Source organism: Podarcis cretensis (genome assembly GCF_951804945.1).
Source record: "Podarcis cretensis genome assembly, chromosome: 1".
In the NCBI taxonomy this organism is placed as follows: Eukaryota; Metazoa; Chordata; class Lepidosauria; order Squamata; family Lacertidae; genus Podarcis; species Podarcis cretensis.
Window position 1 is genome coordinate 136,009,182 of NC_137170.1, and position 12,180 is coordinate 136,021,361.

At 46.5% G+C, this 12,180-nt stretch overlaps 1 protein-coding gene across 2 annotated transcripts in view; it reads left to right on the top strand.

Moving 5' to 3' along the window:
• Positions 1-12,180, top strand: part of COL6A2 (collagen type VI alpha 2 chain) — a 44,146-nt gene that overhangs the window by 5,230 nt on the left and 26,736 nt on the right. For both annotated transcript variants that reach the window (XM_079977058.1, XM_079977057.1), the window contains exons 4-13: positions 959-979; positions 2,164-2,229; positions 5,363-5,416; positions 5,863-5,907; positions 6,802-6,828; positions 7,512-7,538; positions 7,629-7,673; positions 8,594-8,647; positions 9,532-9,594; positions 11,841-11,903. In XM_079977058.1, coding sequence (XP_079833184.1) covers positions 959-979; positions 2,164-2,229; positions 5,363-5,416; positions 5,863-5,907; positions 6,802-6,828; positions 7,512-7,538; positions 7,629-7,673; positions 8,594-8,647; positions 9,532-9,594; positions 11,841-11,903 — 465 coding nt within the window. The remainder of the gene's footprint in view (positions 1-958; positions 980-2,163; positions 2,230-5,362; positions 5,417-5,862; positions 5,908-6,801; positions 6,829-7,511; positions 7,539-7,628; positions 7,674-8,593; positions 8,648-9,531; positions 9,595-11,840; positions 11,904-12,180) is intronic.

Sequence of the window (12,180 nt, forward strand, 5' to 3'; positions counted from 1 at the left end):
CTACCAGCCTGGTGTCCCCCTTGGTTGCAGTGGCTGGGGAATGAGCCAAGCCTCCTGCCTCTGGGTTAGAGTGGTGCTGCTGAAATGAGGAGGAGCCCACCTTTTCCCCCCAGCTCTTATTATTCTGGGGAAGTCTGGTAAGGGTAAACTACCAGTTGGGGGAGCCCAGCCAATGCGGATCGACTTGAGGGCCCCTGGGTTCCCGACGGGCTTTGGAGGAGATCCACACCCCCAGATTCCTTTAATGGAATACCCTTATTCATGGAGGGGCAGGTGATGGCCACACCTCTCCTCCCCCTCACATTGCTATTCCAATGCCTACCCGCCAAACCTTACAAAGTTGTGACAATTGCTATGAGGTAGGCAAAAGCCAAGTGGCTGGTGCCAATTTGCCAAGTGGAAAAAGTCCTACCAGGCCCCTCAACGGCAACCAACCGAAGTCCATAGCAAGACCAATGACGCAACCTGGAAAAGGGTGGGAGATCCTCAGCGCGAGGCTGAAAGGGAAGCCTCAGAGTCGCACCACGGCTTAAATTGGCCCCGGCCACACACCCAAGCAACCTGATTGGCCGCCTGGCAACCTGACGTGGCCGGGGTCCCCCTAGTGTGATGCGGGTCGCTGTCCTGCTCCCACGCTGAGGCAGGAGGCTAGGTGACAAGCTCTAGGAGCAAGCAAAAGAGGGCAGAAGCAAGGAGGTAAAGGAGAGCCATCCACAATCACTGAAATGTCCCTCCCTGATTTTTCAGAGAACATGCACACAAGCATTTATTTGCAAGGATACAAACTGGAGAGTTGCTTTTAACAAGGGAGGGGCTGAGGTGCCTCATGAATGATGCCCAGGTGAGGTGCCAAAATCCATGTTTGCCCAGAGGACACAGAGAGAATATGCAAGAGGAAAGAGCTGTCTCAGTTTTCTTCTTCCTAGTTAATTTTTAAAAATCTTTTTTCTCCCAACAGAAACACGAAGCCTATGGAGAGGTAAGTACAGGTTCTTTCCCGAATAACAGCATTTCAATTGTTGACAAAATTAGAGTGCTCAAAAGAGCAACTGGAGCTCCATAGAAGGGCAGCAGTACCCAGGCATATTTACTTAGGACTATTCTATTTAACTTAGGGACGCAGGTGGCGCTGTGGGTTAAAGCCTCAGCGCCTAGGACTTGCCAATCGAAAGGTCGGCAGTTCGAATCCCTGCGGCGGGGTGCGCTCCCGCTGCTCGGTCCCAGCGCCTGCCAACCTAGCAGTTCGAAAGCACCTCCAGGTGCAAGTAGATAAATAGGGACCGCTTACCAGCGGGAAGGTAAACGGCGTTTCCGTGTGCGACTCTGGCTCGCCAGAGCAGCGATGTCACGCTGGCCACGTGACCCGGAAGTGTCTCCGGACAGCGCTGGCCCCTGGCCTCTTAAGTGAGATGGGCGCACAACCCCAGAGTCTGTCAAGACTGGCCCATATGGGCAGGGGTACCTTTACCTTTACTTATTCTATTTAACTTAGTGGAAGTTATTTTAAATAAAACATCTACAGGAGTGGGCCGCAAATTTGCCTAATTCCATAGGCCTCTTCAGGCATTTATGATGCACAAGGGGAAGATGGGGAGAGCAGGCTGCCTAGACTACCTTAAGGTGGTGTGAATTCTCCCAGCCCCTCACCCGAACTGCAGTGGGAGGTGTGGGGGTTTTGTGCCCATGGAGGCTCCCAGGGCTTCTGAGCTGCACAGGAAGCCTCTGTGGATACGAAAAGTTTCTGCTACAGATGTTCCCTGTTACCACGTGAGGGGTCTGGAGGGAGGGTTAGCTGTGTTCTCCTTGAGCACAATAATACCTGGCACATATTGTTTGCTTTAACTGCTGCTACAGACTTCTTAACAAATTGTTCTGTGAATGAGAAAGAGAGGGTTACACAAAGCCAAATTCAGCAGGCGTCCAGTTCATACTGCAAAATCCTAGGGGAATGAAACACATTTTGCCCACCTAGCAAGAGACCACAAAGTTCTGGTAGCAGATCTTAGCCTCACCTCTGGGAAATGGGGCAGAGTCCCCAGAGTCATTCAGTGGACCTCTGGGATTCATTAGATTTGGGGTCTCTTTATTTTGATCACAGTGTAGAAATTTAATCAACTTCTCAGCTATGAAAGTTCATTTAATTTTTGTTTGGATTTATTTCAGTGCTACAAAATGAGCTGCCTAGAAATTGCAGGCCCACCTGGCCCAAAGGGGTTTCGGGGACAAAAGGTAAGTAGAATGGTATAGTTCAATCTGGTAGTGATTCCTAACCCAGGGGCCACAAACCACCGGTTGGGGGGTACAGAGTTATCCTAAGGCAGTGCTAGCAAACCTATGGCACGCAGAGCCCTCTCTGTGGACACTTGCGCCATCGCCCCATCAGGTCCGTTTTTTGTGGTTTGCAAAGGTGACAGCCACAGTGGGCGGGAAACACTCCGTATAGTGCGCGCCAGCCACAGCGGCATCAGGGGGGGGGAGAGTTGAGCACACACACACCCCTACGCCAATGTGAGCCGGAAACGCTCCCCAGAGTTTCGCGCCCACCACCAGCTGGTAGGCCCCAGCTGTGGCTGCAATGGGACGCTCATTTTGTGGCGAGCCCTGCTATTTTCTCACCCATCACGGGCTGCCCTGCAGGGAGAGGCAGTGGCGCTGCCCACACAGTTGCCGGAGGACAAAGTTTTGTGTAGGGAAGAGTGAGAGAAAAGGGGGCAGTTGCTCCTTTCCTGAGAAGGTGGAGCCTGAGGGCAGAGAGTGTGGGGTAGTTGCGGGGTGGATGGGAAAGGTGCCTTCGAAGTGCCCGGCGGAGCTTTCACTCATTTCTCTGGGGACGTTTCTGCACAAAGTTGCGCACGGTTGCGCTGCGCGAGACATGGAAACACGGCCTCGTCATCATCATTTTTTAATTTGTATACCGTCTTTCTATCTTACAATACTCAAGGCGGTTTACAAGCTGAAGAAACAAGAAATGGACATCTTATAACAATCTAATGCAATAATAAAACTATAATATAAGCAACCAACATCAAAAAAGTAACATTCAATAGGTGGAAAGAGGCCTGATGGAGTCTCTCCCCTCACAGTTCTTCCTCCAGGCCTGCTCTCTCACGTGTGCTTGAATTCTGCACAGCTCATCTCCTCCTGAGCAAACCTTTCCTGGGGCGGCGCTAAGCAGCCTGTGCTCCAGGAAGATGTTAAGCCCTCCTGTCTTTCCACCTGGAAAGTACTCTAAAGCAATGAGGACAAGCCAGGTGGGGGCTTGAGTCCCAGCAGTCGCAGTGAGTGGTGGCACTTTCCCTCCTCCAGGCCTGGTGGGGTTTGAACTCACCTTTTTCTGCTGCTCAGCCAAGCACCCAACCAGGTTGCTGTTGTGACTGTGTAAGCCTTCGTTGCTTCTCTTGGCCTTAGCAAAAAATAAAATTAAAGCACCCCGAGGAGAGGGGAACCTTGTGTCCCAGAGTGCTATGTTGTTCTGCGAGACCAAGGTTGTGAAGAGCATAAGGAAATTCAGATACCTGCCATAGTCAAGAATGGGGGAAAGTAGGCCAATTGCTGGATGTAACGCTATTGCGGCCATCCCTCCTGGCTTGGTAACACGCAAGATACAGCAGTGGTTCCACAAGACCGTATTTCTCACTCCCTGCCCCCAATAATGCAAATATAGGATTCTTCCTTTCAGCACTAGGGCAGAGAGCAAAGACCACTTTTTAAAACCACTCCAAGTTTCTGAAAGTTATTCAAGCCTTTGAATTGCCTCTTAAGTAACATGTACGGAAACGCCGTTTACCTTCCCACTGGAGCTGTACCTATTTATCTACTTGCACTTTGACGTGCTTTCAAACTGCTAGGTTGGCAGGAGCAGGGACCGAGCAATGGGAGCTCACCCCGTCGTGGGGATTCGAACCGCCGACCTTCTGATCGGCAAGTCCTAGGCTCTGTGGTTTAACCCACAGCGCCACCCGCATCCCTAACGCTGGGGTACTCCTCCCAGAAAAAGCTCAACAACTCTCCCCGCATTATCCCCCAGATTGCCACTTTGCGATAAATCAGTGGGTTTTGGGTTGCAGTTAGGGCACTTGGTCTCCAAAAGGTTCGCTACCACTGTCCTAAGGGGTCTTGGCAGAAACAGTCTCTCCCCTCCCCACTCCTGACAGGAGTGCAGAAACTGTCTTCCAGGACTTAGCAAAAGCTTCCTTTGAAGCAGGCTTCCTCCCTCCTTGTAGCAGGTAGGCAGGGGCTACTCCCACAAAGAAAATGCCCCTGGACAAAACTCCACTTTTGGACAAAGTGCAGGTGACTACTACTGGGCTGCAGAGTGTTAAATGATTAGACCAATTGTTCTTTCACTGGTCAATGTGTATAATCACACACTCTCCAACATTTCTCTGATGAAAATAGGGACATCCTAAGGAAAAACGGGACCAATTGGGATCAAATCAGAAACCGGGATGGCTTCTCTAAATCAAAGACGTCCCTGGAAAATAGCGACCCTTGGGGAGGTCTGTAATAACTAGCCATTGTGCACATTCACTCAGCCTTATGGAGAATGTGCCCATAATCCTTCTATGAACAGGGAATTTTGTACATTTCCCAGCTAGTATGCATAATCTCCAACAGCCTGTAGGAAATGTGCATATACTGACAGAATTGTGTGCCTTTACAAGTGTGAGGAACCTCCTTTTAACCTCAAATATTTCTGAAGATTCCTACGTGCCAATTGTTATAATTTAAGTCTCTGTTAATTAAGAAAATACATGATGTGGGGGGGTGTTTATGAACCCAGCAATGCTTTTAAATGAATCTGCAAATGTGCCAAAATCAAAGAAGGCTGCAAAAATTCATTTATTTCCCCCATGTAAGTTATTAATTCCAAAGTATTAAATATTCATTCATTCATTTCCCCAATATACCCACTGATCAGCCCAATTAATCAGCTCAAAAGGTATGAAATATACACTTCAATTATAATTACAAATATATTTATTCATTTTCCCAGTTTATCCAGTGATCAACAACCCAATTAATCAACCCAATTAAACAGAATACAGCTTTATTTATTTTTGTGGGGATCAAAGGATTAAATATGTTCTTCCCTCTCAGTGCAGTCCTGATCTTGACTCCCCCCCCCCACACACACACACTGTAAGTTGGGGAAGAACAACAACAAAAAGCTGATATAAGGTAGTACCCTTTGAGATGGAAAAAGTTAAAGAGACATTGTTATTTCCTTCCAAATTTCCATGAGGGGTTGCCTAGCACAAACATTTTTGTCCCTGAAAACTGCTGAAATTGCCCTTCTATTACAGTGGGGGAAATGCAAGACATACTGCTTGAATTTGTTTTATTTTTTATTTGCTTTTAGGGTGCAAAGGGCAACATGGGGGTGCCAGGTGTTCCTGGGCTAAAAGGACGACAGGTGAGTAGCTGAAAAAAATAGGAGGACTCCCTTCCCACTCCATTAGCCACTGGGGTGAGTTTTGACATTGAATATTTAAATGTTCAGGATCATATGGAGTAATATTCCAATTTGAACACCTGTTTAGGGGTTGATATTTAACCAAATCAGACTGTGATCCTTGAAACTGCTAAAGCAGCATATTGAAACCTCTCTTTAAAACAATGTCCAAGTATCTTAGCGGTTTCATTTCACCATTATAAAACAGAAGTAGTAAAACTTCAGTGTCTGCCTCTTGCAGTAATGAAGGACATAATGATTTGAAAATCTCTAAGAGGGTAATCCTGTACATGTCCTTTCCAAAGCTCAGTGGGACTTACTCCCGAATAAATGTGTATAGGATGGCAGTCTTAATATACTGTTTAAATTATTGCAACTAATAATGCTGTTTGTCTTTTTAAATATAGGGTGACCCAGGAATTGAAGGTCCAATTGGATATCCAGGTCCCAAGGTAAAAGATTTGCGTCTGTTTATCCTTCTGCCATATTTTTTTTTTTTTCCATTTTAGCGGCTCACCAGTTGTCGGATTAACCCTTCATCTGGGGCCACAATGTTTGACCCAGAGGCACTCAGAGGACAGGGGAAAGGCAACCGGCTACTAGTGCAAAGGACTAGTGGTAGAAAATGCCATGTGGTGAAAACTTCACACCTGCAGCATTGATGAAGCATCCAGACCACGAGGTTGACTGCCGCGGACGAGTGCCGGAAGCAGAAGCAACTTGCCTGGCTTGGCTGGGGAAAGCAGGGCTAGCCATAGCTGCACTGGTTGGGGCTGTTTGTCTGTTGGATTATATATATAGCTAGCATATAGTTATATATAATCCAATATAATATAATAAGGCCAATAGGTTGTGTGTTATTATTTAAATTATGAATATTGAGGCTGTCAGCATGGGCATTTGGTGTCTGTATTAATGTGAAACACTATTCTGCCCAGTCACTACCGGCCCTTGTCTAAAATGTTTTGGATGCATAGTTTTCCAAGTAATTGATGATGGCTTAATGCCCTTACACTTTGCAGAGAGTCCCTAAAATAAATTCTTTCTGTAAATTCTGTCAGGCAAAAGGGACATGGGCCTGCATGAATAGAGGCTTTTGATGGTACTTCTGGGTAATAAAAGTTCTGCTTCATTGCAAACAAATATGTCTTATTTATCTATATCTATCTATCTATCTATCTATCTATCTATCTATCTATCTCTAGAAACCACTTAGAACTTTTTCAGGAAATATATGATCATATATACATGAAATATATGATACTATATCAAAGCCAGAACTCTAAATCAATGTCACACGTATCAACAAACATTAACACAATGTACATTTTTTGTTCCTTCTATAGGGTATTCATGGTCTAAAAGGAGAAAAGGTAAGCTATTTTATATACTACATTCAGAAAATTATGGGACGCATATTGTGATTTTATTCAAAGCAGCCAAAATGTCACAAGATTAGTGGCAAGCTTTCAAGTGCTCCAGAACTCTTCATCTAGTGAGGTGTTTTACAAAAGAGGAGGGGAGGGGGAAAATAAGAAAAGCACGGAGATTGGACCTCCCAGCTGGAGCCCAGAGCCAGGAGGCCCAGCTGCAGCCTCAGTTCCAAGGTGGAAATTGTAGACAGATTAAATCTCCGCAAAGGATGGTGGAGAAATTTAAATCTGAATCTGTCAGATTTGCACTTTCTGAAACTATATGTGAACTGGAACACAGCTATCCTTTAAAATTCACACTTATCTGAATTCTGTGATGCTGTTTTCCAACAAAACAATGCTTTCCTGGGGGAAAGTGTCCATAATTATTAGTGTATAATATATTCTTGTAAACAGTATACAAAATGCATTCTGTGAGGGGAAACTGCTTGTTCAGATTGCTTAAATATCTAGGGAGGTCTTTGCATGTAATCTTGTTTGCTAGCTTTTGGATCATAATCAATTCAGTAACAAAGAATTATATATATATATATATATTCCATTCTGTTCTGCCAGCGTGGCTGATTTTAATAGGCTTGACTCAACATTGTTTGCTCCCCCCCCCCCCTTTCTTGTGTTTGCAGGGAGAGTTTGGAGGAGATGGACGAAAGGTAAAGGCAAATCCTGGATTGCTACCTCTTATTCCAGCTCCGCTTTCCTGATGAGAGCAGCTTTCTCATGCTCTGCTTCTTTTGTTTCAGGGGGCTTTTGGCTTGTTTGGACGGAACGGCACAAGTGGGCAAAAGGTAAAGCTACTCAAGGATCAGACACAGTCAACGGGTTGCTTATGTCCTTTAGAAGGAAACCGCTATGGCTGCCACCCCACAGCTCGCAAGAGCTGCTCTGCCAATGGAGAGTAAAGCCTGCCAACAGGCTTGTCCCACCAAAAGACCCCTTGGTTCACCTGCCCAAAGCTCTGATGGGTGCTGGTGGACTGCTGGCATCCTTCCCCATGTGGCCATGTGGACCAAGACATGGCATTCTGGGATTCTATGGGGGGCATGTGATAGGAACCCAAGACCTGCAAGATCCTAAAGGTAAAGGGACCCCTGACCATTAGGTCCAGTTGTGGCCGACTCTGGGGTTGCGGCGCTCATCTCGCTTTATTGGCCAAGGGAGCCGGCATACAGCTTCTGGGTCATGTGGCCAGCATGACTAAGCCGCTTCTGGCGAACCAGAGCAGCGCACGGAAATGCCGTTTGCCTTCCCACCGAAGCGGTACCTATTTATCTACTTGCACTTTGATGTGCTTTCGAACTGCTAGGTTGGCAGGAGCAGGGACCGAGCAACGGGAGCTCACCCCGTCACGGGGATTCGAACTGCCAACCTTCTGATTGGCAAGTCCTAGGCTCTGTGGTTTAAGACATGGCATTCTGGGATTCTAAGGGGGGCATGTAAAAGGAACCCAAGACCTGCAAGATCCTAAGTTCCCTCAAAACACCCCAAACAAGCCAGACACATCCCATAGTAGCTAATTCCCTCCTGTTTCAGACAAAGGGGGAGAGAGAGAAATTGAAAGCCCCTCCCCACCCCCCAGGGCTACATCTTGCCCGAGCCAGTGGATATCAAGAGGGTGCATCTTTCCCAAGGAGAATGAAATGTCTATAGAGTTCTCTCTACGGTTCACAGTCTCTCACTTCTTTGTTTTTGCATGTGATCTTTCCAGGGCAAACTGGGGCGCATTGGACCTCCTGGCTGTAAGGGAGACCCAGGCAACAGGGTAAGAATCTTTTCTCATCTTGGCTTTGTGCATTCCAGCAGTGGCGTGTGGGGCGCAGTGTTTCTTTGAGCATGCTGCGTAAAGTAATATGGCAGCTAACACACAAGTAACAAATAAAAAATGCCTTTTGATTACCATTATTTATTTTATATCGCCTTTACCTCACATGTGCCCCACTTGGCAGACTTTCCTTCCTTGCAGGTTTCTAAGCAGAGGTTGGGTGGCCATCTGGCATGGATGATTTAACTGAGATTCCTGCGTTGCAAAGGGTTGGACTAGATGACCCTTGGGGTCCCCTCCAACTCTTAAGATTCTGTGATTCTGTATGACCACTTTGATCGGCAGAACTGGCACTACTACACGTGTCACATAATACTTATTTTGCAGATGTAAGAAATTGATTGTTTAGTGTGGCAACACCTGCACTTTGGTTTTGGCCCTTGCTAAAAACATTCTTGTTTAGACAGGTCAACCCAGACGCTTAGAAACGCTGAGGCGAATTTTAATCTGTTTTAGTATTTTAACCGAAAAACAGGGTTTGTGAATTTTTCTTGAATCTGTTGTTTTAGCTTTTTGTAAACCCCTTTGAGGGGTTTTTGTTTTGGGTTTTTTTACAATCAAGCGGTGTATAAATTTTATGAAATAAACAAATGGAGGAAGACCTGTAGATCCTATTTTAATTTGCATCTGAATGCATTCCTGGAGCTGACAGGGAGGTTCCCACGCAGGTGGGCATCAGGGAGGGAAGAGGCAGTTGCCTCTCTGTCAAAAGGTGGGCTGGCCTTTTATCTGGCGTCACAGAGCCCATTGCTTTCCATGTGCAGATGTCCCCACAAGCCAGAGCTTTCAGAAAAGAAGCAGCTCACCTTTGCCTTTCTTCCTAGGGCCCTGATGGTTATCCTGGAGGTGCTGGAGATCAAGGGTTGCCTGGGGACCAAGGGATCAAGGTCTGTACCTGAAATATACTCAGGAGTGGATTTCATGCTCTTTATTCAGCTCATAGTGGTGAGGAGGAATCCAAGTTCCCCCAGAATGTCTGCTTTATATACATTATTTACACAATGGGCCCCACGTGATTGGCTAATTCCGGGATTCTCCTGTAGGCCAATCAGGTTGCAGATTCACTTCCACCTGGAGCTGGATTGGGTGGTTCCTGTGGACCAATCAGACTGCTGCATTCTGGGTCCTACTGTTCTAGGACCAATCAGACTGCTGTATTCTGAATCCTATTGTTCTAGGACCAATCAGACTGCTGCCTTTTGGATCCTATTCAACTCAGTACATAACAGTACCCTTCCTCAAAGTCACTCAAGGCAGCAGTGACACATAATCACTGAGAATAAGCTGAAGATGTTGGAAGACAGGCAGCCCCTTGTGCCGCAGTGTCCAAAAGTGCACCCAATATGCAGCCAGGGCAATCGTGCTGTGCTATGAATATTTGGCCACCCCATCACAAAAGGACATGGGAAAAGGGGCAGAAAGGGGCAATCAAAATGTTGGGCGGAAGGGTTGGTTAGGAGCTCCTTCCTCACAAGGAAAAGCTTGTGTCTGGGTTTCTTTAGTTTTGGGGGAAGGTGGCCTTGGGGTTGTGGGTGGGGAGACATGATAAAGACTTAGACATTGGTGGTGGGTAAAGAGGGGTTCCCCCCTCCCTCTTTAAACAGTACAACTCTGGGTCAGCCAGTTTGAAAAAGGCACTATTTCACATAACCCGTGGATGTGGTGATGACCATGGTCTTAGGTGGCTCTAAAGGGGGGTTTGAAAACCCCACTCCCTCGGGGAAGAGGTTTGTCAGTGGCTACCAGCCATGATAGTTGTGTGAAGCTTCTGCATTCAGGGGTGCCAGTCATGGCAAGCACACAGCAGAGGAGATCTTCTCTGCAACAGCTCTTTAGCCAAGAGCTGGATTAGGCAGATGAGCTTCGGCCTAATCGGTGGAACTCTTCTTCTTTTATTGAATCCTGGCTTTTTGGAACGGACACAGCTTTTGTAAAAAAATAAAATAAAATAGTGCCATTACAAAGCGTTTTGGCATTTCTGTGCAGAATGTAAATGCTCAACAAAGGCTGCATTGATAAGTCTTATAACTGGTTGAAATTCATGCATTTGACTTCCAATTCTGATTTTGAATTGAAAATCCTGTTCTGTTACAGAATTGCTATCATTACTGCCAGTCTCTAAGTGTCACTGAGGACTAGAGCAGGCTCCGGGGCATTCAGGCAGTGTTTCATGTGTGTGTGTGTGCCCAAACACACACACTGTTTTACACAAAAGAACAGAAACTCTGTAGGGGGAAACATACTGGTACAAAAGTACCAATGTTTTCTCCCTCAAGGCAAAACAAAAAAAGCAGAGGAAGCAGAGGAGTCATTGAGAAAATGTTGCAGGGAGAAAGTGTTTTTCAAAACAGCCAGGAAGGGGGGTGGTCCGCCTTGGGTGCCATCTCTGAGGGGGGGTGACTAGAAGGCACCAGCGGGAGGCTCACCCTGCTGCTCCCGGGTGCAGTGACGCGAGCCACCTCCATCGTGCCGCTGCAGCCACGTGTGGCGGATCCCACTGCTGCAGAGGATCTCGACACTGTCGAGTGGCGCCATCGGCAAACCTCCTGGCGGCGCATGTGTGGTGGCACAGGGCGGTTTGCCCTGCCCCTCAACACCCCGCACTGGGTGCTGGTTAGTCTTCCTTCGCCCCTGAAAACAGCTCCATGGTGTTCCTGATTCAACTCCTACCCCCCCCCATCTAAAATGTCAAAATGAAACAAAAACCACACACACAGCATAAAGGTGTGGTTTGGCCCTCAGAAGAAAATGACTCAGAAGTAGATGGTGTTGTGGGCAGATCAGCATAACAGCATTTAAATTTCTACAAATGGATTGGAAGGCTTTATTAAAAATTGCCCAGGTATTTATTGTGGCTGTTTGGTGTGTTTCTAACATTTATGCATAATTCTTGAACCCATAAGAATGGAGCTGTGTAAAATATCAGCTATTTAATGTCAATTGTCAAATACCAAACACTGAATATAAAGTAGCTGCCATCTATTTTGCACCAGAATTCCCCCAAAAATGGTTTGGGGAAAATTTCAGACTGCTTATACTGCTGCACATACAATTCAGTTTTGATCTACGTGGATGTAGAGCTGGTGTGACCATTTCTTACTACTTCTGTTTCTGCTTACTCCTTCTGTATCAGGGTGATCCTGGACGTCCTGGTCGCAGCGGACCGCCTGGGTTGGCTGGAGAGAAAGGAAATCGGGTATGTACCCCTCAAATTTTAGACATGCTCTCGGGGGCAGATCTACTATGAAACTAAAGTAGCTTAAACTCCTGGAGGGGCCCCAGAAGCAATTTTAGTCCACACTGCTAGTAGACTCAATTTGAGCCACATGACTTAAATTGATTGCTTTTTTGTTGTATGTATTTCAACAATCCCAAAGTTTGAGAGTCAGTAGCACAGATGTTGTAAAGGTGTCGTGATCTGTTGTGGAAAAACCCACCAGTGGTGATCCCGTTGAAGAAGGTAACAGGGGTTA